General features: G+C 52.4%; 2 protein-coding genes across 7 annotated transcripts; one reads left to right on the top strand and one right to left on the bottom strand.

Moving 5' to 3' along the window:
• Positions 1–1,149: 1,149 nt before the first annotated feature.
• On the top strand, positions 1,150–4,376 carry MMP23B (matrix metallopeptidase 23B). Of its 2 annotated transcripts, none has more exons than XM_061160585.1 (9): positions 1,150–1,484; positions 1,809–1,945; positions 2,028–2,167; positions 2,232–2,399; positions 2,764–2,928; positions 3,005–3,115; positions 3,190–3,316; positions 3,414–3,639; positions 4,161–4,376. In XM_061160585.1, exons 1-9 carry the CDS (start codon positions 1,326–1,328, stop codon positions 4,203–4,205), a joined length of 1,278 nt encoding a protein of 425 aa, XP_061016568.1. In that variant the 5' UTR covers positions 1,150–1,325; the 3' UTR covers positions 4,206–4,376. The 2 variants fall into 2 exon arrangements, with proteins under 2 accessions (XP_061016568.1, XP_061016569.1); XM_061160586.1 differs by having other exon boundaries at positions 1,154–1,484; positions 3,433–3,639.
• Positions 4,356–23,591, bottom strand: CDK11B (cyclin dependent kinase 11B). 5 transcript variants are annotated; one of them, XM_061160582.1, is made up of 20 exons: positions 23,454–23,591; positions 20,840–20,963; positions 19,933–20,048; positions 18,659–18,786; positions 17,461–17,599; positions 9,741–9,877; positions 9,265–9,387; positions 8,892–8,987; positions 8,655–8,810; positions 8,402–8,467; positions 7,692–7,867; positions 6,891–6,981; positions 6,277–6,398; positions 5,994–6,099; positions 5,666–5,787; positions 5,481–5,588; positions 5,281–5,397; positions 5,042–5,190; positions 4,763–4,952; positions 4,356–4,678 (listed from the first exon to the last, which is right to left on the bottom strand). In XM_061160582.1, the coding sequence occupies exons 2-20, from the start codon at positions 20,948–20,950 to the stop codon at positions 4,586–4,588; spliced, it is 2,346 nt and encodes a 781-aa protein (XP_061016565.1). In that variant the 5' UTR covers positions 20,951–20,963; positions 23,454–23,591; the 3' UTR covers positions 4,356–4,585. The 5 variants fall into 5 exon arrangements, with proteins under 5 accessions (XP_061016565.1, XP_061016564.1, XP_061016563.1 ...); XM_061160581.1 differs by lacking the exons at positions 9,741–9,877; positions 23,454–23,591 and adding exons at positions 10,111–10,196; positions 23,053–23,388; XM_061160580.1 differs by lacking the exon at positions 23,454–23,591 and adding an exon at positions 23,053–23,386 and having other exon boundaries at positions 18,689–18,786.
• Positions 23,592–24,495: the final 904 nt, after the last annotated feature.

Below are 24,495 nucleotides of genomic sequence, written 5' to 3'. Positions count from 1 at the left end.
TTTTGGCTAAAGCAGGACCTGGTCTCGCGGCAGACTGTGCGGTCCTGGCTAAGTGGGGAGTTGGGCGAGGCCTCCGGTTTCAAGCCAGGAGACCCGGCAGGGTCTCAGGACCGCTGAGCGTGGGCGGAATATGGATTTGGGGAGAGGGCAGGACATAGGACGGAGAGGGTCGGTGTGTTGGCTCGAACTTAGTCATGAAGTGAGGGAGGGGGACTGCCCTCGTCTGGACCCAGCGGCCGGGCGCTTTCCAAGAACCACCAAAATGCTCCCCTGGAGCCTCAAGGCTGTCCGCCAGCCACTTGGCGCTGACCCTGCTGGCCCGGCGCGCCACTGTCACTCTGGGCTCGAAGCCTGGATGGAGAATAGGGAGGGCCCGCACCCCCGGCCTCCTCTGGCTGGGCGCCTCTCCACTAGGAGCAATTCCCCCAGCCCCCATCCCGTCTCCCCTCCCCGCAGTCCGCTCCGCCCCGGCGGGCCTCCCGCCCGGCCCTGGATCCCGGTTCCCCCAGCCCAGAGGCGCCCGCGCCTACCTCCCGCCTAGCTCGGCTCCTCAGCCAGGGGCAGCCTGAAAGCCGTCCCGTCGAGTCTTCTGCTCTTAGGACACCCGGCCCCCAGCCCCTACTCAGAACTGTCCATACTTCGGTCCTGCTTGCGCTCCGCAGGGAGCGCCTGGTGCAGACTCCTGGCTCCTATGGCCCCCACCCCCGCACCTTGTGAGCTTTCCCTGTCGCCCGCCAGGTCCTTCCGCTGGCCCCGGCCGGTCCCTCTCCCTCCTGGCACACAAACTTCGCTCCGCAGGCGCCGTCCCTCTTCCTCAGCCTGGTACTCACTTGCCACGTCCCCTCCCGTCGCGTCCCTCCCCTCTTGCGGGGTCCCTGTCGCCAGCGCCTGCGGGGGATATGTCCTCAGCTGACCAGGATGGAGTTTCCACTGCCGGGTCTCATGCGGTGTCGAGGGGCTTGGGGGGACTCCGTTTGGGAGAAAAGTTGCCGAGTCATTCAACTTCCAGCGCGTTTGGGGACCCCAGCTGACATTCCCGCCTAAGCTTGAGTCCCTGGCGTCTGTCCCTTCCCTGGCGTCCGGGGCCCTCCTCGCCCCCCCACTGCCAAGTGACCCCGCCCAGCGGGCCCTGCCCAGGCCACCGCCACCGACCCAGAGGCTCAGGTCCCCGCGCCCCAGGCTGGAGGCGGCGGGGGTGCTCCCGACAGTGGGCGGCCAGCTGGTTCCCTTCAGGGGCGGCCGCGCGCCCTCCCCCCGGGGCTGTAATCCGAGCCGCTGCCGCGCCGCCCCGCTGCCCCAGCCCCGACAGCGAGTCCGCAGGCGCCATGGGCCGCGGGGCCTGCGTCCCCTTGGCGGCGTCGGGGGCCAGCGACCCGGCCCGCCGGCTTGGAGCCGTGCTGGGCGCGCTGTGCCTCTTCCCCGCGCTCGTGCTGTTGGCCTGGCCAGGGACCCCGACGAACGGGGCCGGGGCGAGAGCAGCGCAGGTGAGAGCGGGCGCGGGAACGGGTGGGTCCGGCCCCAGCTCCACGGTCCGGCCGTGAGTCCGCGTGTCCGCGGATGCGGGGGGAGGGGCCGGTGGGGGGCAAATCTGCCGCCAGCTCCGCCCACTCCGACCTGGCGTGTTTTTAGTAACTTTTTCTGTTAAGTAAACCCGGCACAGGGTAGAAAACCAGAAACAGCCGAAAGGCAGAAAGAGGGGCCATCAGCACTCCCTGGAGCGCGCCCCCTTTCCAGGCTCTTCTCCTCGAGACCTGGGACTTGGGGACAGTCCCTACTGCCTCCCCACGGGGCACTTGCTTCCCTTCAAGGGCGACGCTGCGCCCCAGACTTCGGGCGTCCTGGCCTCCGGGAGCCTCGGTCCGCCGCACCCCCTGGCGCCCCGCAGACGCCGCTACACGCTGACCCCGGCCAGGCTGCGTTGGGAACACTTCAACCTTACATACAAGTGCGGCCCTGGCCCTGGCCCTGGAAGGTGGGGGGAGCACGGTGTCTCCGGCCGCCACCCCTGACCGTGACTCCTACCCCAGGATCCTCTCCTTTCCGAGAAACCTGCTCAGCCCCAGTGAGACTCGGCGGGGTCTGGCTGCCGCCTTCCGCATGTGGAGTGACGTGTCCCCCTTCAGCTTCCGCGAGGTGGCCCCCGAGCAGCCCAGCGATCTCCGCATAGGTGGGCGCCGTGCCCCTGCCCCCGCCCCACCCAGAGGCCCTCTCTCAGGCCCGTGCTCCCCCAGGCTTCTACCCCATCAACCACACGGACTGCCTGGTCTCCCCGCTGCACCACTGCTTCGACGGCCCCACGGGCGAGCTGGCCCACGCCTTCTTTCCCCCACACGGCGGCATCCACTTTGACGACAGCGAGTACTGGGTCCTGGGCCCCACACGCTACAGCTGGAAGAAAGGTGACGCGGTCCTGGCCTCCCATGGGGCCCTCCACTACATGGGAACAGCGGGGGGTCTTTGAGGGGTCGTGCAGGGGATTTGAGGTCTGGCTGGCGGGGAGGGGAAGGCTGGTTGGAGGCTGTAGGCCTGGATTCTGGGAGTCCTGAAGCCCCCCCCCCACCCCCACACCACTGGAGCCGGAGCCGGAGCCGCATTCCTGGGGGCCAGCTCACCGCCTCGCCGGCCTGGAACATTCTTATCTTCGGTGGCTGCGGCGGGGAGGCTCCCTGCGCTGCAGCAGCTGTGCAGGCCGCGGGGAGCAAGGAGGCAGGGTGGGGGTGGTTGCTGGGCTGGGTACCGGGCGCTGATCGGCCGGGCCCGCAGGCGTGTGGCTCACCGACCTGGTGCACGTGGCGGCCCATGAGATTGGCCACGCGCTGGGCCTGATGCACTCCCAGCACGGCCGGGCGCTCATGCACCTCAACGCCACGCTGCGCGGCTGGAAGGCACTGTCGCAGGACGAGCTGTGGGGGCTTCACCGGCTCTACGGTGAGTGCGGGGCCGGTGGTGGGCTGCGGGAGGCGGGCGGGGGCGGCCGCGTCCTGAGGTCAGTCTGCCTCCGCAGGCTGCCTGGACCGGCTGTTCGTGTGCGCGTCCTGGGCTCGGAGGGGTTTCTGCGATGCCCGCCGGCGACTCATGAAAAGGCTGTGCCCCAGCAGCTGCGACTTCTGCTATGGTGAGGTCGGGTGTCCGCCTGGCCTGGGTGCGCGGGGGCGCCCGGCGCTGATCTGGCTCCCCCACCCCGAGCAGAGTTCCCCTTTCCCACGGTGGCCGCCACCCCGCCGCCCCCCAGGACCAAAACCAAGCTAGTGCCCGAGGGCAGGAATGTGACCTTCCGCTGTGGTCAGAAGATCCTCCACAAGAAAGGCAAAGTATAGTGAGTGACCCGGCCCCGGCGCCCGACTGGGGGCGCGGGGCGGGGGGGGGGGGGGGGGGGGGCGCGAAGAGGGGAGGGCAGGACCCTCCCTGCCCAGCCCTCCGCCCTCTCCGCAGCTGGTACAAGGACCAGGAGCCCCTGGAGTTCTCCTACCCTGGCTATCTGGCCCTGGGCGAGGCGCACCTGAGCATCATCGCCAACGCCATCAACGAGGGCACCTACACGTGTGTGGTGCGCCGGCGGCAGCGCGTGCTCAGCACCTACTCCTGGCGCATCCGCGTGCGGAGTTGAGCGCCGCGCTTCGGGCTGAGGCCGCTGATAAAGTACTTTGTCTCTCAAGTCTCCTTGCCCTTTCTTGGGATGGTGGGTGGCTGTTCTTGCGGGTGGGGAGCCTGCTGAACAGGCTGACCACTAGAGCCATGATCTGGCATGTGCTCATTGCTGGGGAGGCAGGGCCCCCGTGGCTGCAAGGCTTCCCTGAAGAGTGGGGTGATCTGGGGAGCGGGGCTGGGGGCACCAGCAAAAGGAACTAGTTTGGAGCAGGTGGGGGCCCCAGACAAATCCTGTCCAGCCAGACTAGTAGCTGGAGGTCATGCAAGTCAGGAAGAGATGGGTCCAAGTGGGGTTGGAGGCCTCCCTTTATCCCCGCCTCCTCTCAAGAATGTGGGGGCCCTGGCTCCCCACACCCCCAGGGAGCACTAGTTCAGGATCCAGCACAGGACTAGCCGCTTAAAGAAGGATATATCAGACCTTTCCTCCAAGAATATTTTACTACATCTTAAAACACAGTAACAACCTTGTACAAAAACCCACTGTGGCTTAGAGTTCACATGCCTGGTTCTAGGGGCCCTGCGTTGAGGAGCAGGAAGGAGCCCCAGCAGCGGCCTGAAGATTTAAAAACAACAAAAATCTCCACAGTTCTGATCCTAGTGCCAGCGGTGACAGCCCGGCATGGCCCCTCCATGGCCAAGTGTGTGGGGGGTACAAATGCCCCCCCTCCCCTCACAGGGCAAGTCCAATTCATATGAAAAAATACAGCCTTTCCTCCCACAGCAAGGAAAATGTGATTTAATTCTACAAATTTACAAGGCAAGATAAAATAAAAAGAAAACGTGGAAAACCCCACGAGGCCAGCAGTCCAAGACTTGAGGTTGTACCCGTGGCAGCCCTGTGGCAGTGGCGCCCCGGTCCACAGTCTGGACCCAGACAGCGCCTCCAGCGCCTGCGCGGTCGGTGCTCCCCAGGGTGGGTCCAGGTCGGCTGGGAGCCTCAGAACTTGAGGCTGAAGCCCGGGCCCGCAGCTGAGGCCCCCTGGTTTGTGGTGGTGAGGTGGAAGCCCGTCTCCTTCAGGTCGTCGTCGCCCTGTGGACACAAGGGCATGTAGGGCCCAGGCTGGGCCAGTCTTGCCTTGGGGAGCCCCCACCCCAGCACCTGACAACCCTTTACCAGCTGGCTGTAGCCCAGGCCTCCCTCTGGAGGTCGCGGGCTGGTGCCTCGCTTCACCCTCTGCTGTTCGCTCTTGGCCGGCCACGTGGGGAACATGGAGGGGTCGATGGGGAGAGGGGTCTCGCGGAAATACTCATGCTTGAGGCCGTCTTCCGCGTTGACTCTCCGCCCAGGGAAATATGTCAGAAACCTGGGAGAAAAAGGCACTAGGTGCCATCAATAGGGCAGCTTGGGGGCAGGACCGAGGTGGGCAGGGGTGGGGCACAGGGCAGGACGCACTTGTTCATGAGGTCGAAGCCCTGGTCTGAGAGCAGAGCCCCGAAGCGCTTGCGGAGGTTGTTATAGGGGTACTCAGTGAAGGTCATCTTCTTGACAGCTGGGAGGTCGTTGTAGCCAGGCCAGATTTTCTCACTGGGGGTCCCCAGGTCCTAGAAGAGGGAGCATCTCAAGACACTCAGGTTGTGCAGGGAAGGGTGGACTGGCCTGGGCACCTGCACATGCCCCCAGTGGGCACCTACCTTGAACACTTTGTTGATCTGATCAATTTCTGACTTCCCAGGGAATAGCGGCTTCTGAGTCAGCAGCTCCCCAAAGATGCAGCCCACCGACCACATGTCCACGGCTGTGGAGTACTCCTGGGGGGTCAGGCAGGGGTCAGGGAGTGCTCAGGGGGCTGAGGGCCGGCGTGCCCTGGGGGCTCCGGAATACCCACACTCACCTTGGCACCCAGCAAAAGCTCAGGGGCTCGGTACCACAGCGTCACGACCACTGGGGTGTAGGCCTTCAGAGGGGACCCATACTCCCGTGCCAGCCCGAAGTCCCCCACCTGCGAGGGGAGAGGGTGGGCTGCAGATGGCTCGAGGCTGGGAGCTGTTTTGTCCCCAGCCACCCAGCAGGGCTCACCTTGAGGATGCCTGCGTGGCTCAGCAGCAGGTTGGACGTCTTGAGGTCTCGGTGCAGGATCCAGTTGTCATGCAGGTGCTTCACTCCACGCAGCAGCTGGATCATCAGCGTCTTCACCTCCCCTGTGGCAACGGGCAGCAGGGGGCTGGTGCCTGGCTACTCGCCACCACAGCAGCCACTGGCCTTTCCAGCATATGCACACCCAGTGGGATAGGGTCACAGTTCAATGTCAGCAGCCCCCACACCCCCACCCCCAACAGCCCGAGAGTGGGACATCCCTCAGGGGATGTGGGTCCAGGGTCACCCCATGGGACTGACTGGGACCCACCTGGCAGGAAAGGCTGCTTCATGGTCTCCATGAGGCTCTTGAGGTCATGCTCCACGTAGTTCATGACGATGTAGATCTTGTCCATGTTGCTGCCCACGACGATCTCCTAGGAAACAACAGCAGGTCCGAGAGGTCAGGGCCGCAGCCAGCCCTGCCACCACCAGCGCTCCCAAGAGACGTGAGATCCCAGGCCCGGATACCCGGTGACAGGGAGCCCCCAAGTGTGATGGCCACTAAGGGTGCGGCACTGGGGCCCCTGGGGGCAGAGGTGCATGGGCCTCACCCTGACAGTGACGATATTGGGGTGCTGTGCCTTGAGGATGGTGTTGATCTCCCTCAGTGACGTGATTGGGAAGCCCTCCTTCTCCTTCTCCATCTTCAATCGCTTCAGAGCCACAATTTCATCTGAAAAGAAAGTCACCAGAAGACAGACACTGACGAGACCTTCTTCTACCCAAATGCTCCCATTTACGGCTATCCCCTGGAATCACAGGACATGGCCAACTGGCCTCCCTGGGAGCTCAGAGCCTGGACCGCCTCCGTCTCTGAGGCCCTGGCCCCCGGGCACACACCTGCTCAGGTGCTGTCACTCCAGGCCTGGCCTGGTGGACTCCATACTCACAAGCAGCACAGAGCTTCTTGGTCAGGCTGACTTCTGTGGGTGCCAAGAGCCTGTTGCTCAGGTGTGCACCAGCCAGGTGAGGCCCCGTGAGGGCCAGCACCAGGGGAGGGGTGGCTCCTGGGATCAGAAGGAACTATGCCCAGTGACTTTGACACTGAAGGTGACAGGGCCCTGTACACAGCCAGGGGCCTGTGGTGCTGGCTGGCACTCTGGGCCACCTGGTCCATGCCCTACACCCCCTTCCCTGTGGGGGACCATCCTGGGCTGCGTCCCACCTGTCTTCTTGTCCTTTGCTCTGTACACCACCCCGTAGGTGCCTTCCTCAATCCTGTTCAGACACTGGAACTCCTCGACACTCCGACAACCCTAGGGGAGGCACCAGCATGAGGGCATGGTAGCCAGGCTCACAGCCCACAGCAAAGCCTCAACTAGACATCTCCAGAAGCCCAGACAGTGCTCAGGCAGGACCTGGGAGGAATCATCTTCTCAGCCTCTGCTTGCTCCTTCAGCGAGCAGGCACCCTCTATCCAACAGTGGGCCCTGGGCACCAGCCCCCCGCCACACCTCCAGCCACTGATCCCAAGATGATGCCAAGACAGCAGGGATCCTCTGTGCTGCACCCTCAGCTGGCGCAGCAGCCCCTCAGGTGCAGTGGACCCTCAGTGCACCTTGGGCCCTCACCCTCTTGGGACCTGCCCCTCCCCCAAGTCCCTCCCTGCAGCACTTTGGTTACTGAATTGCAGGCCAACATGCACCACTGCCCTCTGACCCCTACAGGGCAACAAGGCAAGGGAAGTCAAGGGCCCATCTTCCCAGGCCGAGGCAGAAGTGACTGCAGAGCTGACTGCACGCGAGGCGGCCTGACTCTTATGCATGGGGCCCCTTGTGGGCGTCCTGGCTGCAGTTGCACAAGCTTTCCTCCAGCAAGCTTGTTGGACAAGAGCCCAGACCATGACAGGGACCATGATGGAGGCTAGGGGCCAGGCCTGGCCAGAGACAGACACCCACAGTGAGGACCCAGCTTCTGCTCTCAGCCACCAGCCCTGTCCATGGGCAGCAAAGGGGAAGTGCCTCACCTGCAGGGCAGGCAGGTACTTGGGCAGCTCCTGCTTGAGCTCGATGGGCGACAGGGCTGGGGAGTCAGGCACAAAGTCCCCTTCGGTGAGGGCGCTGCTCTGAGGGGTGCCCTCACCCACCTCCTCTTCCCCCTCTTCACTCTCTCCAGAATCGTGGTCAAACCGTGACTCTGGAACTTCAGAAATTAAATCCAATTTCAGAACCAGAAACAGACAAGTGTCACAACCCTCACCCATTCTGGGGGGACTATGAGCACAAGAGCCTCCAGGGGCCAGGACATACTGTGTCCCATTGCCCTGGACAGAGGGCGCTGTGTCTTGGGGCCACTGGCCAGGCCGGGACCACTGTGAGCTAATGACCAGTTGTCTGAGAAGGCCGGCCCAGAATAGGCGTCCAGTGGCCCAAAGCCTTGGCCTGGCTATTGGCAGAGGCCACAAAGTCCCATGCCAGTGACTGGTCTGTGGTCAGAGCCCAGCTGGCGTTTTCCAGTTCCTATCCCAATGTCCAGGCTGAGCAGTACCCAGAAGGGTGCCCAGGGAACCAGCAGCTGGGTCCTTAGCAGCTGGGTGTCCCTGTGGCTTCTGGGTGGGGCGTGCCACAGACAAGGGTTATTTGTGGGTCACAGTCCCACCACAACTCAGACACGGGTCAAGCACCCAGGTCAGAGGTGGACGAGGAAGAGGTGAACCACCACTTGGGGGCTTCTCACCAACCAAGACGTGGTTTTCATTCTCTCGCTCCTCATCTTCACTCATTTCTTCTTCACTCACTTCTTCTGCAAGAGAAACAGGCATCAGCGAAGACCATCTACAAGAGGTAGCAAAGGGCCCTCACATGATCACTGGGGGTCTCATATGGTCCCAGTCAGCAAGGCATTTTCATGATGGGTATTTGTTTACATAGACTTTATTGTTCTGTAACTTCTAAGCTCATATCACATTAAGCCTCAGGCTTGAGCTCACCAGCTGACTGTCCGGACACATCCTCAGAGTTGCTTCCAGTCTCCTCCTCCTCCTCTTCTTCCTCTTCCTCCTCCTCCTCCTCCGACTCTTCACTGCTGCTTCCCTCTTCCTCCTCCTCCTCCTCCTCCTCCTCCTCAGAACCTGACCCTGACTCCGCTTTAGGAAGAAAACAGGTGGGAGTGAACTTGGGGCCCGCCCTGTGGTGGCCAAGTTGGGCAGGGCCGGGCGAGCAGTCACCTGACGAGGACTCTGCGGAGCTGGTCTTCCTCTCGCTGTCGCTGACGTCCTGCAGGTCAGACAGCAGGTCTCTCTCTTCCACTTTTTCTTCTTTCACTTATAAAATAAACCACTGAAGGTGAATGTGGGGCAATGTTTTTAAAATAACATTAGATGGTGCTTCTCATATAAGAGGACCAGCTCATCTACAGACAGTTGGGAGGAAGACAAGTCTTCAAATGCTCCAGCGCATGAACTTACACAGATAGCCCTTCACACACACAGGTGCTGCAGCACCCCATGATGTTGTGAAGCATCAGCCAGCCTATGAGCTCAGGTGTTCCCCTAGCAAAGACCACCCCGCGCTGGGCCCGCAGGCGCTGTGCGGCCTTACCTGGCTTCCGGCTGTCCCCCAGCTCAAGCCTTTCTCGAGGCGGCCGGAGAGGGCTCCGGCTCCAGTGGCTGGCTTTCACCTTGTCGCTGTAGTCGTCTCTCACGGTCCGGTGATGTGCAGACACTGCGCAAGAAGAGCACAGGGGCTGGGGCCAGTCCCCTTTTCCTCTAGGAGTACACATGCCTACAGCTGGCGAAAGAGCCCAGGAAACCACCAGAGGACCCAGGTGGGCATTCTAGACTGCTCTCTACTGGTCAAAGGAAGGGGACAGAACCCGCCTCCTCAAACCCAGGCCTATCACCCACTGGGCATTAGGCAGGTGGACACCAGACATGGCTATCCAGGATGCACAGCTCACACTCCAGGACCTGCAGCGTCACCTAGCCCTCTCGCTCACCCCCGCCCACCTCCGGCCTTCCCCCACCCTCCCGCCCCGCCCACACCCCGGGCCCCGCCCACCTCCGGGCCCCGCCCACCTTCCCGCCGGGCCTCCCGCTCCTTGCGCCTCTCCTCGGCCCGCCGCTCCCGCTCCTTCTGCTCCCGCTGCTCCTTCTGCTGCTCCCGCATCTTGCGTTCCCGTTCTCGCTTTCTCTCTAACTGCTCGAGGCGGTCCCTGGAACAGGAGCACGCCAAATCTTTTCTCACCCCCGAAACCGGAAGCTTTCTTTTTGGCCCTCAGTGCTTTTTCCTCGCATTTATAAACTGCCCCTCTGGCAAGCCATTTCAGTATTCTTGCCTTGAGAACCCCATGAACAGTATGAAACGGCAGAAAGCTATAACAGTGAAAGATGCACTCCCCAGGTCGGTAGGTGCCCAATATGCGACTGGAGAAGAGTGGAGAAATACCTCTAGAAAGAATGAAGTGAAGGAGCCAAAGCGAAAACACCACCCAGTTGTGGATGTGACTGGTGATGGAGGTACACAGTCCGAGGCTGTAAAAAACACTACTGCATAGGAACCTGGAATGTTAGGTCCCTGAATTAAGGTAAATTAGAAGTGGTCAAACAGGAGATGACAAGAGTGAACATCAGCATTTTAGGAATCCGTGAACTGAAATGGACAGGAATGGGAGAATTTAATTCAGATGACCATTGTATCTACTACTGTGGGCAAGAATCCCTTAGAAGAAATGGATGTCCATCACCAACTCCCGTAGCTTGCTCAAACTCATGTCCGTGGAGTCAGTGATGCCATCCAACCATCTCATCCTCTGTTGTCCTCTTCTCCTGCTGCCTTCAATCTTTCCCAGCATCCAGGTCTTTTCCAACCTGTCGGCTCCTCCCATCAGGTGGCCAAAGGATTGGAACTTCAGCTTCAGCATCAGTCCTTCCAATGAATATTCAGGACTGATTTCCTTTAGGATGGACTGGTTTGCTCTCCTTGCAGTCCAAGGGACTCTCAAGAGTCTTCTCCAACACCACAGATCAAAAGCATCAATTCTTCAGTGCTCAGCTTTCTTTATGGTCCAACTCTCACATCCATACATGACTACTGGAAAAACCATAGCTTTGACTAGACAAAATTTAGTTGGCAAAGTAATGTCTCTGCTTTTTAATATGCTATGTAGGTTGGTTATAGCTTTTCTTCCAAGGAGCAAGCGTCTTTTAATTTCATGGCCGCAGTCAGTCACCATCTGCAGTGATTTTGGAGCCCAAGAAAATTAAGCTGTCACTGTTTCTATTGTCTCCCCATCTATTTGCCATGAAATGATGGGACCGGATGCCATGATCTTTGTTTTTTGACTGTTGGATTTTAAGCCAGCTTTTTCACTCTCCTCTTTCACTTTCATCAAGAGGCTATTTAGTTCCTTTTCGTTTTCTGCCATAAGGGTGGTGTCATCTGCATATCCGAGGTTATTGATATTTCTCCCAGCAATCTTGATGCCAGCTTATGCTTCATAAAGCCCAGCATTTCACATGATGTACTCTGCATATAAGTTAAATACAGTATGTGGGTGCAATCTCAAAAATGACAGAATGATCTCTGTTCGTTTCCAAGGCAAACCATTCAATAACACAGTAATCCAAGTCTATGCCCCAACCAGTAATGCTGAAGAAGCTGAAGTTGAATGGCTCTATGATGACCTACAAGACCTTTTAGAACTAACACCAAAAAAAAGATGTCCTTTTCATCATAAGGGGCTGGAATGCAAAAGTAGGAAGTCAAGAGATACCTGGAGTAAGAGGCAAGTTTGGCCTTAGAGTACAGAATGAAGCAGGGCAAAGGCTAACAGAGTTTTGCCAAGAGAATGCACTGATCATAGCAAACACCCTCTTCCAACACAAGAGACTACTCTACACATGGACATCACCAGATGATCAACACCGAAATCAGACTGATTATATTCTTTGCAGCCAGAGATGAAGAAGCTCTATACAGTCAGCAAAAACAAGACCGGGAGCTGACTGTGGCTCAGATCATGAACTCCTTACTGCCAAATTCAGACTTAAATGCAGGAAAGTAGGGAAAACCACTAGGCCATTCAGGTATGACCTAAATCAAATCCATTACAATTATACAGTGGAAGTGACAAATAGATTCAAGGGATTAGATCTGATAGACAGAGTGCCTGAAGATCTATGGATGGAGGTTCGTGACATTCTACAGGAGGCAGGGATCAAGACCATCCCCAAGAAAAAGAAATGCAAAAAGGCAAAATGGTTGTCTTAGGAGGCCTTACAAATAGCTGAGAAAAGAAGAGAAGCGAAAGGCAAAGGAGAAAAGGGAAGATATACCCATCTTAATGCAGAGTTCCTAAGAATAGCAAGGAAAGATAAGAAAGCCTTCCTCAGTGATCAATGCAAAGAAATAGACAAAAACAACTGAATGGGAAAGGCTAGAGATCTCTTTAAGAAAATTAGAGATACCAAGGGAACATTTCATGCCAAGACGGGCGCAATAAAAGACAGAAACGGCATGGACCTAACAGAAGCAGAAGATATTAAGAAGTGGCAATAATACACAGAACTATACAAAAAAGATCTTAATGACCTAGATAACCACGATGGTGTGATCACTTACCAAAGCCAGATATCCTGGAATCCAAAGTCAAGTGGGCCTTAGGAAGCATCACTACACACAAAGCTAGTGGAAGTGATGGAATTCCAATGGAGCTATTTCAAGTCCTGAAAGATGTTGTCAAAGTGCTGCACTCAATATGCCAGCAAATTTGCAAAACTCAGCAGTGGCCACAGGACTGGAAAAGGTCAGTTTTCATTCCAATCTCAAAGAAAGGCAATGCCAAAGAATGTTCAAACTACCACACAATTGTACTCATTTCACATGCTAGGAAAGTAATGCTCAAAATGCTCCAATCGAGGCTTCCATAGTACATGAACCAAGAACTTCCAGATGTTCAAGCTGGATTTAGAAAAGGCAGAGGAAGGAGAGATCAACTTGCCAACGTCCGCTGGATTATCGAAAAAGCAAGAGAGTTCCAGAAAAACATCTACTATTGCTTTATTGAGTGCACCAAAGCCTTTGACTATGTGGATCACAACAAACTGTGGAAAATTCTTCAAGAGATGGAAATACCAGACCACCTTACCTGCCTCCTGAGAAATCTGTATGCAGGTCAAGAAGCAACAGTGAGAACCAGACATGAAACAACGGACTGGTTCCAAATTGGGAAAGGAGTATGCCAAGGCTGTATAATGTCACCCTGCTTATTTAATTTATATGCAGAATATATCATGTGAAGTGCTGGGCTGGATGACGCACAAGCTGAAATCAAGACTGCCGGGAGAAATATCAATAACCTCAGATATGCAGATGATACCACCCTTATGGCAGAAAGCAACGAATTAAAGAGCCTCTTGTGAAAGTGAAAGAGGAGAGTGAAAAAGCTGGCTTAAAATTCAACAGTCAAAGAACTAAGATCATGGCATCTGGTCCCATCACTTCATGACAAATAGATGGGAAAAATGTGGAAACAGTGAGACTTCATTTTTCTGGGCTCCAAAATCGCTGCAGATAGTAACTGCAGCCATGAAATTAAAAGACACTTGCTCCTTGGAAGAAAAGCTATAACCAACCTAGACAGCATATTAAAAAGCAGAGACATTACTTTGCCAACGAAGTTTCGTCTAGTCAAAGCTATGGTTTTTCCAGTAGTCACGTATGGATGTGAGAGTTAGAAAGCTCTCATAAAGAAAGCTGAGCACTGAAGAATTGATGCATTTGAATTGTGGTACTGGAGAAGACTCTTGAGAGTCCCTTAGACTGCAAGGAGATCAAACCAATCAATCCTAACGGAAATCAGTCCTGTATATTCATTGGAAGGACTGATGCTGAAGCTGAAACTCCAATACTTTGGACACCTGATGCAAAGAAATGACTCTTTGGAAAAAAGACCCTGATGCTGGGGAAGATTGAAGGCAGCAGGAGAAGGGGACGACAGAGGATGAGATGGTTGGATGGCATCACTGACTCGATGGACAGGAGTCTCAGCAAGCTCTGGGAGTTGGTGATGGACAGGGAAGTCTGGCGTTTTGCAATCAGTGGGGTGCATAGTCCAACACGACTGAGCGACTGAACTGAACTGGGTTTTTCAGCCCACCAAGGGCTTTTAAAAACCAGAACTCAAGTCCTGTTAACCCCATCCCTAACGATGGGCAGAGAGGGAAGTTCTGGCCAAAGGAGGTTAACTGCCTGGGGCTGACACCCCACTTGGTCCAGAACATTCTGCTCATCTGATGCTCTGAGATGCACCAAGGCTTTCCTCAGGTGCACACAATTTTAATCCACTTCTGCTAGGAGGCAAATCTTCCTGAGCCTCCCGTCTAAGGAAAGGAGGGGAGCCGCAGCCCCTGCAGGGCTCTGGTTCAGGTGCTTGCAGCCGGAACACTGCACTGCACGTGCAAGGGCAGCCGCAGCCCCAGGTCCCCACAGCGCCTCTGTTCTCATTCAGTGCAAACCGCCGTCAGGGAGCCCCGGGGGCCCAGGGGTCAGGGCCGGGCGCGTCCACCGGCGGGGCCTGGGTGCGATCCCTGGTCAGGGAACTGAGATCCCACAAGCTGTGCGTATTTTTTGGCCCCGAAAAATTAAAAATCAGATATTTTATATTTTTCCTCATCATTTCTTGTGAAGGCCATAGGTTTTTCAGAAATGGGTTGTTGGATTTCAAACATCTGAGGATACCCCGCCTGGTCCAGTTTCTTTCTGTTGCTAACTTTAATTGAACTCTTCTGTGATAAGAGGGCATACTTTTTTTAGCCTCAATTCTTTTGAGACTCCTTACACAGCTTGGAGTTTTGTGGAAACACATCCTAGAAGCTTTCAGATGATGTGTGTCCTACAGCTGCATTGCTGTGCCCACCTGTCATGACGTTTGGCTGGTAGCATCTTCCAAATTATATATATCCTTGCTGATTTTCTCCAGCTTTACTACTGATGACTGGCATGGGACCCCAATGCTTCCACCCAGAGTCAATGGACTAGTATTCCCTTCAGTTGTGTTCAGGTTGGGGTCCAATGCCAGGTGCCAAAACATTTATCCTGGTCGCATCTTCCTGCTCTGCATTTATGTCGTCACGAGGGTCTCTACCTTCAGTGTCTCTTGTAACATCCATTTTGTCTGACGTCAGTGTAGCCACTCAGGCCCTTTTACCGTTGTTGTGTGCATGGGCCATCCTTTCCCATCATTTCATTTTCTGGCTGCCACATAGGGTGTGGGATCCTAGTTCCACGACCAGGGATCGAACCTGCACCCCTTGCATTGGAAGCATGGAATCCTACCCACTGGACTTTCAGCAAAGTCCTCCTCATTTACTTTCAACCTACTCCAACTCTAAGATGTCCCTTTGACATAGCACATAGCTGGATCTTGCTTTTCTGTCTGACAGGCTCTCCCATATTTGGTGCAGAGACCATCTCTCACTGAATGTAACTATGGATACAGCTGGTGCTGCCCCCCGTAACCCCACCTTCTTTTGTCTTGTTTTTTGGTTTCTCTGTTTCTCCCAGTTGGGATGGGTTCTTTTTTGGCTTCACCATGAGGCATACAGAATCTTAATTTCCCAACCAGGGATCAAAACCAGGCCCCCTGCGGCAGAAGAGGGAGTCCTAATCACTGGATTACCAGGCAGTTACCCATTTGGGGTTTAAATGAGGATTTTTAGCAAACCATTTTAATTCCTCTATTTACTATTTTTTAGAAGTTGCTCTAGAGATTGCAGTGTGCATCTTATGAGATCAAGCTCCAGGAAATGCAGATCTTGTTCACATACAGCCCCCAATCTTATTTCCTCCTGCAATTTATACACCTTATGGCTACTTGACCACAGTGTTTTAATCATTGTTTTATGCAATCCTGTGTCTCTTGTAGTAATTCAGACAAGATGGGAGAAGAAGCATGTTTACAGGGGCTTTCGTCCTAACCTGCAATTCAGCCACACCCAGGGCTGGCCTTTTCTTCTGGTGTCATTTCTGCTCAGCTTGAAGGCTGTCCTTAAGCATTTCCCGGAAGGCCCACGTTGCTGGCAGAGAGCCTCTGCTCACCTGCCCCTCACTTGTGAGGCAGGCTGTGATGGACACAGAATTCTGGGGTACCAGTATTCCTGCCCTTCCCCAATTTCTCACTGGTTTTCCCGGTGCCACTGTTACTTTGTACTTATCCTATTCAGGGTTCACTGAGCTTCTCTGATATGTAGATAAATATTTTTCATCAAATTTGGGACATTTTCAGCTGTTCCCCCTTCCTTCCAAGAATACCGCTGTGCATATGCTGGTCCCGTAGACACTGTCCCTTGGTTCTTGAGTCTCTCTCAGCTTTTCTTCAACCTTTTCCTCACTGTCATTAGAAGGCACGATGTCCATCTTCAAGTTCCATGCTTCCAGGTCTTCGCTAAGTCTGGAACACACTGTTTCTATGGTGTTTTTCTTCCTTAAAAAGGGTTAAACCTTATTTCTTTGTCTCAGAGCTGTGTTGAACACTGGACATTCTAGACAATGTCCTGCAGCAACCATGCCTTCCAACCTTTCCTTCCAGTTGCTGCCATTCAGGGACTGTGAGGCTAACCCTGTCAGCTCGTGTCGCCTTGTATAGTGTGGCCACTGCTGCACTGTTCCATGTGCTTCTCTTTATTTTCAAGCATGGCTTCCTTGGGGTTACTACTGTGTCTGCATAGTTGTGTGCCCAAACCACACTGGGCCTGCAAACATAGACCATTCTCACACCTGCCTTCCCTGTCCTTTGTGGGGCCCCAGCTGCTGGGAATGTCCACACCTTTCACCCTGCTACTCCCCTCCTGTAGAGCAGCCCAGCTCCCAAGCTCTCCCTGGAAATGACCACAGGACACAGAGGTAGTCGAGGGGTCACGCCTAGGCCATGGAGGATAGACCTGGGTTAACAGACGCTCCTCTGGGACTCTGAGCCCACAGAGAGGCCCCTGGAGACAAAAGCACCAGAGGCTGGTGTCCTAGCTCCTGGCCATTTCAGGGCCTTTGGGGTTTCTTTTTCTTTTTTGTTTGTTTGTTTGGAAGAACTTGAGTCTATTTCTGTTGTAACCCCGGGAACCCTAAGCAATATGCCTTGTCGGACAGTCTTCCTGGACAAGGTCCCTAGAACAGAGCAGGTGCCTGGCACACACTCACCAACCAAGCAGGCAGTGAGTCACTCACACCGAAGCCCCTCCTCGCCGATTGTGCTGCAGGTGGTACATGCAGGGACGGACCGCTTCCAGGACGGCTCCACTGGGATGGGACAGCGGCCTAGCCCGCCTCGCTCCAGGCTCGTCCCTTACCAATCCCACACGGACGTCGTCTCAGGGTGTGGACAGCCCCCCACCTCCTATTGGCCGCCACCCCGCCCTACTCTCCTTCCCCCACTGCTGCAAGTCTGAACCTCTCAGAAGCTTCACTCCTCACCTCTCAGCTCCTCCTAGACCCCCAGCTCCCTCCAGCAGTATCCCTCCCTGAGGGACCACCTCAAAAGCTGAGGCGGGGACTCTGCCTTGAGTCCGGACCACACTCTTTCGCCCGCTCAGCCGGGCTTCTGGGCACCTGAGCAGCCTCCGCCTCGAGGAAGCCGGTGCACAGGTTTTTGTTCCCCTCGTCCACTTCTGTCACCTCACACGTGCAGTCCCATGTGCAGGGAACCCTCGCTTCCTCCGGGACAAGCCTCTGGGCCGCTTCCTGCCCAGTTCCCGTCCGTGTATGACCTGCCTGCCCACATCCTGCTGTTGTCAGGGCACCTACCTCTCCCTGCGCGAGTGCTCCCGAGCCAGCTCCCTCCGCTTCTGCCGCTCCCACTCCCTCCGAGCCTTGTCCTGCTCCTCCCGGTGCCGCTTCCGGCGCTCGTGCTCCCGCTCCTTCTCTTTCACTCTGGCATGCTTCCCTGTGGGCAAACAGCATGTGTCGTGAGAGGAGACTTAACCTCCAAAAGTCAACGATACCCAGTGAAAAAAAGAAAAAATATCTAATCAGTGACTTGGAGAGGGACTTCCCTGGTGGTACAGGGGTTAAGAATATGCCTGCCAATGCAGGGGACAAGGGTTCGATCCCCAGTCCAGGAAGATCCCACATGCTGCGGAGCAATTAAGCCCGTGTGCCTCAACTACTGAAGCCTGTGTGCCCTAGAGCCCGTGCTCTGCAATAAGAGAAGCCACTGCAATGAGAAACCTGCACTGCAACAAAGAGTAGCCCCTGCTTGTTGCAACTAGAGAAAGCCTGAGTAGCAATGAAGACCCAGTGCAGCCAAAAATAATTAAAAAAAAAAAGACTTGGAGAAACAACCATGACTTTTGTTTAAAAAAAAAAAAAAAAAAGATGAAGACATAAAACTCTACGTCATACACCTGAAGTTAAGGAAAAAACAAAAATAATGTGATTATCACTGAACAGAACTGTGGTCTCTATCTTCTCTTCTTAATTTTCTGTATTAAATAAGCTGTATTATTAGGCTACATCAGTCTCGTGATTTTAAAAAAGTCATCACTTGTAAAGAACACAAGACAAAGCTTAACTTCTTTTAGTTTCTGCATCACATTATAAACCACATTAAACCAACTGCATTTAACAAGATTTACATCAGGCCCAGGTTCATTTTCTCAACACCCCTAAGAAGCTCTTGATAATGGTGTGACAGCAAACCCACTACTTGGACTTTATCAAGCATCTGTTTCTTAAAAGCAATTGAGCACTAAAGAGTGGCTTTCCCACGCTGAATTAAAACAATTTTATAGACAGACCAGCTTTCCCAGAACAATGCAGTGAGGGGAAAACACACCAGAAGGAAAATGAAGTATCTATTCAGAATGATCTATAATAAATTTATACTTTTAGCTAAAATTTTATTCTCTTCTCTCTCAGCTGTGCTCTGAAGAACGTAGCAGATCATGAAGTAGGAAGGAGACCACATCTGAACACAACACAAAATGAAACAAATGCTCTGTACCCCCTTCTGCTGAGTGACTGCGATGCCTACGTTTCTCTTTTCTCTTTTCGTCTTTCCTGTGATGTGCTTTTTCCTTCCGAGACATCTGCTGGGGTGGTTTGATAGCCAAAGAATCATCTTCCTCTCCTCTGCAATGAGACACCATGGCATTGTCACCTGAGAGGGACGTAGGGAGCACCAGGGCAACAGAGAGTCTCCCCAACCCAGGGAAAGGAAGGGTTCAGAACATAAAGGAGAGCCTCAACCATCAGCTCAAAGACTGTGCTCATTATAACACTCAGACTTCCCTGGTGGCTCAGCTGTAAAGAACGCGCCTGCCAATGCAGGAGACGTGTGTTCCATCCCTGGGTAGGGAAGATCCCCTGGAGAAGGAAATGGCAATTCACTCCAGTATTCTTGCTTGGGAAATCCCAAGGACAGAGGAGCCTGGTGGGTTATAGTCCGCTGGGGTCGCAAAAGAGCCAAACACGACTTAGTGACTTTAACAACGATTATGAAACTTAAGCCCAAACTGTATATTAAACACAGATTCAGATGGAAAGTACAGTGGAAATCAGTGTGCTACATGGAACAAAAATGCTCTCTGAGGAAACTCTAAGGTGTGACAGACATGCAGTGTTAATTATCTTGATCATGTACAACAACTTATCGAACTGCATACATTAAATCTGTGCAGTCTCTCACTTACAAAAGCTGTTAAAAAAGAAGGTCCCACAATTTTAGTCAAACTTAATGATCTCAAAAGGTCATTTCATATTCTCAACTGAGTATAAAACCAAAGCCTTGGGAGAATGCAGAGTCTATACCTTTTTGCCTTAATTTCTGGTTATAGTGTTTTTGGTTGTTTGATGATGGACATGAAGGAAAAAAACTGAGGAGAAGCCAAAGAATAGGAAGAAATGTCAGAGGTACAGCTTTGGCAGGACTGCTTCTGTTTCTCCTAGGCCTCACTCAAGTATCTTTCAGCAGCAACTCTAGTTTATTTGTAGATAATTTTAGACAGTACTTATAGAAATCATCACACACACAATTCCTTAAATGTCCTATGTGAGTTGTGCTGACTTCACTGAAGAGCAATCACAAAGGAACACACACTCACACTTCTCCTAAGCAGAGTGGGGAGCTGGTACCTGACACCACACAAGGCTCATTTCCATGGAGGTCATGACCTCCAACTTACAAAATCACACTGAGAAGGGCCAGCCGGGGTCACACACAGTCAGATGTGAGCGCACCTGCAGCTTTCGGGCTCTTCGGGGCCACACCCCACTCACCTGTCTTCCATGGAGTCCTCTCTTCTGTACGGCGAGTTCCTTATTGTTATCTCCATGCGGTGGTCCCTCAGCTCCCCCTCCTCAAGGGAATCCCGCTTGGAATCCCGGTCATCAGACTAAGAAGCAAGGAGAGAGTACTTTTCCTTACTGATAAGCCTATTTTTAATAAGACGCAAACCTTGCCAACATCCCCAAACCAACTTTCATACACACTTTTTCATATGACCAATGTGATAAAATCTAAAAAACTGTCATTCAAATCCCATGACATCAGACTTACAAGTAACTCTGTAAACCAGAACCTGAGAAATTAAAACCAGCATATATGTAAAGGGACATTAGACTCTATGCCAAGTATGTTAGTTGTTTATATGAGCCAAAACTGAGCCTTAAAGCATACTTCATACACCAAATAATTTGCAATATCTCATAAATATGTAAGAAAAGTCTGTTGCTAATTTTAAATAAGAGGTATTTCTTTCAATGCTCCTCATTAAATCACTAAAGTTTTCCTATGTTATTAGGCAAACCAAGAAAGGTGTAAAACATTAATTTCAAGGCAACTTCCTACTATAGTAAAAATACTTGGAAATGGTATCATGAATATAATGATGAAATGAGAAAAATTAGTTCAACCGCACTAATGATTTTAGGTTCAAAATACTTCATTTTCCATGTAGCTGTGGTCATCTATATGCAGCTTTTTAGTAAGTTATCAACCTGTCTTCAAAGTAAACTGAGCATCTGAATGTTTTTGTTAATTTTTAGAATAGATTTTGGGCTCACCTGAGACATTTGGAAGTACAAAAGAACTTCACCGAAGAAGCGTTGTTCTAATGGAAAAACGAGGGCAAAGAAATTAAATCTCCTTTAAAATAAAAACACTTACTTAAAAAACATGGCTTACATTTTTTAAGCGTTTTATCTCTGCTTTCTCCTCTTGTTCCTTCCGTCGTTTCTTTTCCTGAAGAATTTCATCTAAAGTTTTCACTTTCCAAGAGTCCTTTTCATCACCCATTTGAGTTAAAACACTGCAAAAAGACAAGAATTCAAACTGCGTCAGGACACAGCAAGCTATGGTTTGATGCTATGCTGTTCCTGAACATTTTTGCCTCACCACTTTTGAGTGCTTCAGTAGAAATCTTTGTTAAGAAGGATGGGCTATGCCAGAAATAAACCCACATGCCCACAGTCAATTATTCTTCAACAAAGGAGGCAAGAATATACCATGGGGAAAAGACAATCTCTTCAGCAAGTGGTGCTGGAAAAGTTAGACAGCTGAATATAAATCAATGAAATTCAAACACATCCTCACACCATACACAAAAGTAAACTCAAAATGGCTTAAAGACTTAAACATAAGACATGACACCCTAAAACTCCTGGAAGATATCACAGGCAAAACAATATCTGACATAAATCATACCAATGTTTCCTTAGTAAGTCTCCAAGGCAATAGAAATAAAAGCAAAACTAAACAAATGGGATGTGATCAAACTTACAAGCTTTTGCACAGCAAAGAAAATGATGAACAAAACGAAAAGACAACCTATGGGCTGGGAGAAAATATCTGCAAACAATGTGACTGACAAGGTTTAATTTCCAAAATATACAAACAGCTCACACAACTCAATAACAAAACCCAAAAAACTCAATCGAAAAATGGACTGAAGACCTGAATAGACATTTCTCCAAAGAAGAAATACAAATGACCAATAGGCACATGCAGAGACGCTCAACATCACTAATTATCAGAGAAATGTAAATAAAAAATACAATGAGGTATCACCTCACACTAGTCAGGATGGCCGTCATTATTGGTTCATTTATTCTGAAAATTGTTAAAGGCAAAGAGTCGACTCATTGGAAAAGACTGATGCTGGGCAAGATTGAAGGCAGGAGGAGAAAGGGACGACAGGGGATGAGATGGTTGGATGGCATCACTGACTCAATGGACATGAGTGTGAGCAAGCTCCGAGAGATCATGAAGGACAGGGAAGTCTGGCGTGTCTGTCCATAGGGTCGCAAAGAGTAAGACATGACTGACTGACTGAACAATAACAAATAACAAATGCTGGAGAGGGTGTGGAGAAAACGGAACCCTCCTACACTGTTGGTGGGAATGTAAATTTGTGCAGCCACTATGGAGAACAGAATGGAAGCTCCTCAAAAAACTAAAAAAAAAAACACAAAAAACTAAAAACAGAGCTACCCTATGACCCAGCAATCCCGCTCCTGAGCATATATCCAGACAAAACTATAATTAAGAAAGTTACACACACACCTTCTATGTTCACAGCAGCACTGTTTACAATAGCCAAGACATGGAAAAAATCTAAATGTGTACTGACAGATGATTGGATAAAGATGTGGTATATATACCTATATATGCCTTACACACACACACACACATATACACTGGAATACCACTTAGCCATAAAAAAAAAAAAAAAAAAAATGAAATGCCATTTGCAGCAACATAGATGGACCTAGAGATTATCATCCTAAGTCAGAAAGAGAAAGACTAATACTTTATGATATCACTTATATGTGGACTCGAACATACGACATAAGTGAATTTATCTATGAAACAAAAACAGACTCACAGACATATACAACAGACTGGGGTTTACCAAGGGGAAGGGATGGAAATGAGATGGAGTGGGACTTTGGAGTTAGCAGATGCAAACTAGTATATATACGATGGATAAACAGCCAAATCCAACTGTACAGCACAGGGAACTATTTTCAATTTCTTGTGATAAATCATAATGGAAAAGAATATGAAAACATGTGTGTGTGTGTGTATATATAAAAAACTGAATCACTCTGCTGTACAGCAGAAACATTCACATTTACAACACTGTAAATCAACTATAATTTTTAACAACTGAAAATAAAGGGGGGAAAAAAGTTTTCAAAAAAAAAGAGTGATGGGTCGCGGAAAGCGACTGCTTGTACTCCAATCTCTTTTATGTCATTCCTGTACGGTCTAGGAAAAGTTACCTCACCTCAGTTTACCATTCTGTAAACGGTAAGAAAACCACCTATATGACGGTATCATAGAGGATTAAGTGAGACCTCCCAGGTAAAGCTCGTAGTTAGGTATCTGGTACTCACCAAGCACTGTTCTCGCCGTCAGGAGGATTTATTTGAAAGACCACCTGGGCCGAGTGGGCCACTGGCCCATATGACGGCAGCAGCCCCATCACAAGATTAGGGGAGGTCTGGGAGTGAAGTACTCGAAGGGCGCGCTCGCAAACCAGGAAGCGGTTCCCGGTTTTGGAGTTTCAGTTGTGCTAATCCGGGGTTCGGCCGGGCTGCAGTTAGCTCGGGGAAAGCCTGGGCCCGCCGCGTCCACAACTCCGAGTTCCGCGTAGGGCGAGATGGACCAGGGAGGCGAGGAGTGTAGCCCAGCCTGGTCCACGCGCCCGAGGCCCGCCAGGACCGGAGAGATCGAGTGAGCTAGCTGGTCGCGCCATGGCCCTTGCCCAGCCCCGCCCCCCCCCGCCTCTACTTACCCCTGCGCCGCCGCCGCCGCCGGTCCCGGAGCCTGAGAAGAAACAGCGCCCGGCGCGCGACAGGAATGTCGTCACTTCCTGCGTCGGCGACGGGCTGATGACGAGCTAAGACGCGTCTCCGCCGCCGACTCCCGACCTTAACAGAGCGCCGGGAGTGCGCTGCGCGTCACTTCCGGCTTTGGCGCAGGCTGGTGACAACTTTAGGGGCGGATGATCGGAGCCGGCAGGCATCTGGGCCAGCCTGGTTGGGTGGTTGTGACTGCGTCCTCTCTCCCCGCTCCCGTGACCCCGGGGCAAGACCCTGAATCTTCCTAAGAGAAGACGAATCTTGCTTACGGAGCGGGGCGGGAGAGCAGTTACCGCAGGATTTTAAGTTGCGCGAAGACCAGGGATGATTCAAAGTTAGTGCTTACTCAGGCTCGCCTGCGAAGGTTTTTAAAGACGTTGAATCCTGAGGTTCGGCCTCAAACCTGCTCAGGTTCAAGCAAATTATTCTTCGAACCTTTGTGGTCACAGAAAAATGGTAATGCGACATCGTGAATCTCAGGAAGAGAACGGTGAACAAGTATCATTCACTTGCAGTGTGTGCAAGTCGTGTCCGACTCTGTGCGACCCCATGGGCTGTAGCTCACCGGGCTCCTCTGTTCATGGAATTTTCCAGGCAAGAATACTGGAGTGAGTTGCCATTTCCTCCTTCTGGGGATCTTCCCAACCCAGTGACTGAACCTTCCTCTCTTGCATCTCCTGCTTTGGGAAGCGAATTCTTTACCACTTAACGCCACCTCCAGTTTACTACCTGGCCAGAAATGGAAAATGTAGAAAAATTCTGACCAGCAATTAGGGCCCAAAGAGGGTGTGTGGAAGTGAAATTCTTTCTCTTCCCAGAAAGAATTGTTTTTTTCTGTGCCCAAGCTCTTGTTTTGCTTCCTGAGTTTTTGGTGACAGGAAAAACCTTCAAAAAACAGATGAAGGCAGTAAGAACCCACCCATGTTCATTTCAGTAGCCCAAACACTTGAGACTTACACAAAGGAGAAAACAAAG

This window comes from Dama dama, chromosome 14, assembly GCF_033118175.1.
Source record: "Dama dama isolate Ldn47 chromosome 14, ASM3311817v1, whole genome shotgun sequence".
NCBI lineage: Eukaryota > Metazoa > Chordata > Mammalia > Artiodactyla > Cervidae > Dama > Dama dama.
Note: the sequence above shows the minus strand (reverse complement) of the source record. Positions and strands in the feature narration are given on the sequence as shown.

Bases quoted from the DNA above. Each gene is read 5' to 3' on its own strand.
- MMP23B (XM_061160585.1), top strand. From the start codon at position 1,326: ATGGGCCGCGGGGCCTGCGTCCCCTTGGCGGCGTCGGGGGCCAGCGAC. The intron at 2,168-2,231 runs GTGGGCGCCGTG...GTGCTCCCCCAG, and splicing joins GCCCAGCGATCTCCGCATAG to GCTTCTACCCCATCAACCAC. The intron at 3,116-3,189 runs GTGAGGTCGGGT...CACCCCGAGCAG, and splicing joins CAGCTGCGACTTCTGCTATG to AGTTCCCCTTTCCCACGGTG.
- CDK11B (XM_061160579.1), bottom strand. From the start codon at position 23,141: ATGGGGCTGCTGCCGTCATATGGGCCAGTGGCCCACTCGGCCCAGGTG. The intron at 17,600-18,658 runs GTACAGAGCATT...GTTTGCCCACAG, and splicing joins CAGTCACTCAGCAGAAGGGG to GGAAGCATGCCAGAGTGAAA. The intron at 6,100-6,276 runs GTGAGGCCCATG...GTTGTTTCCTAG, and splicing joins CCAATATCGTCACTGTCAGG to GAGATCGTCGTGGGCAGCAA.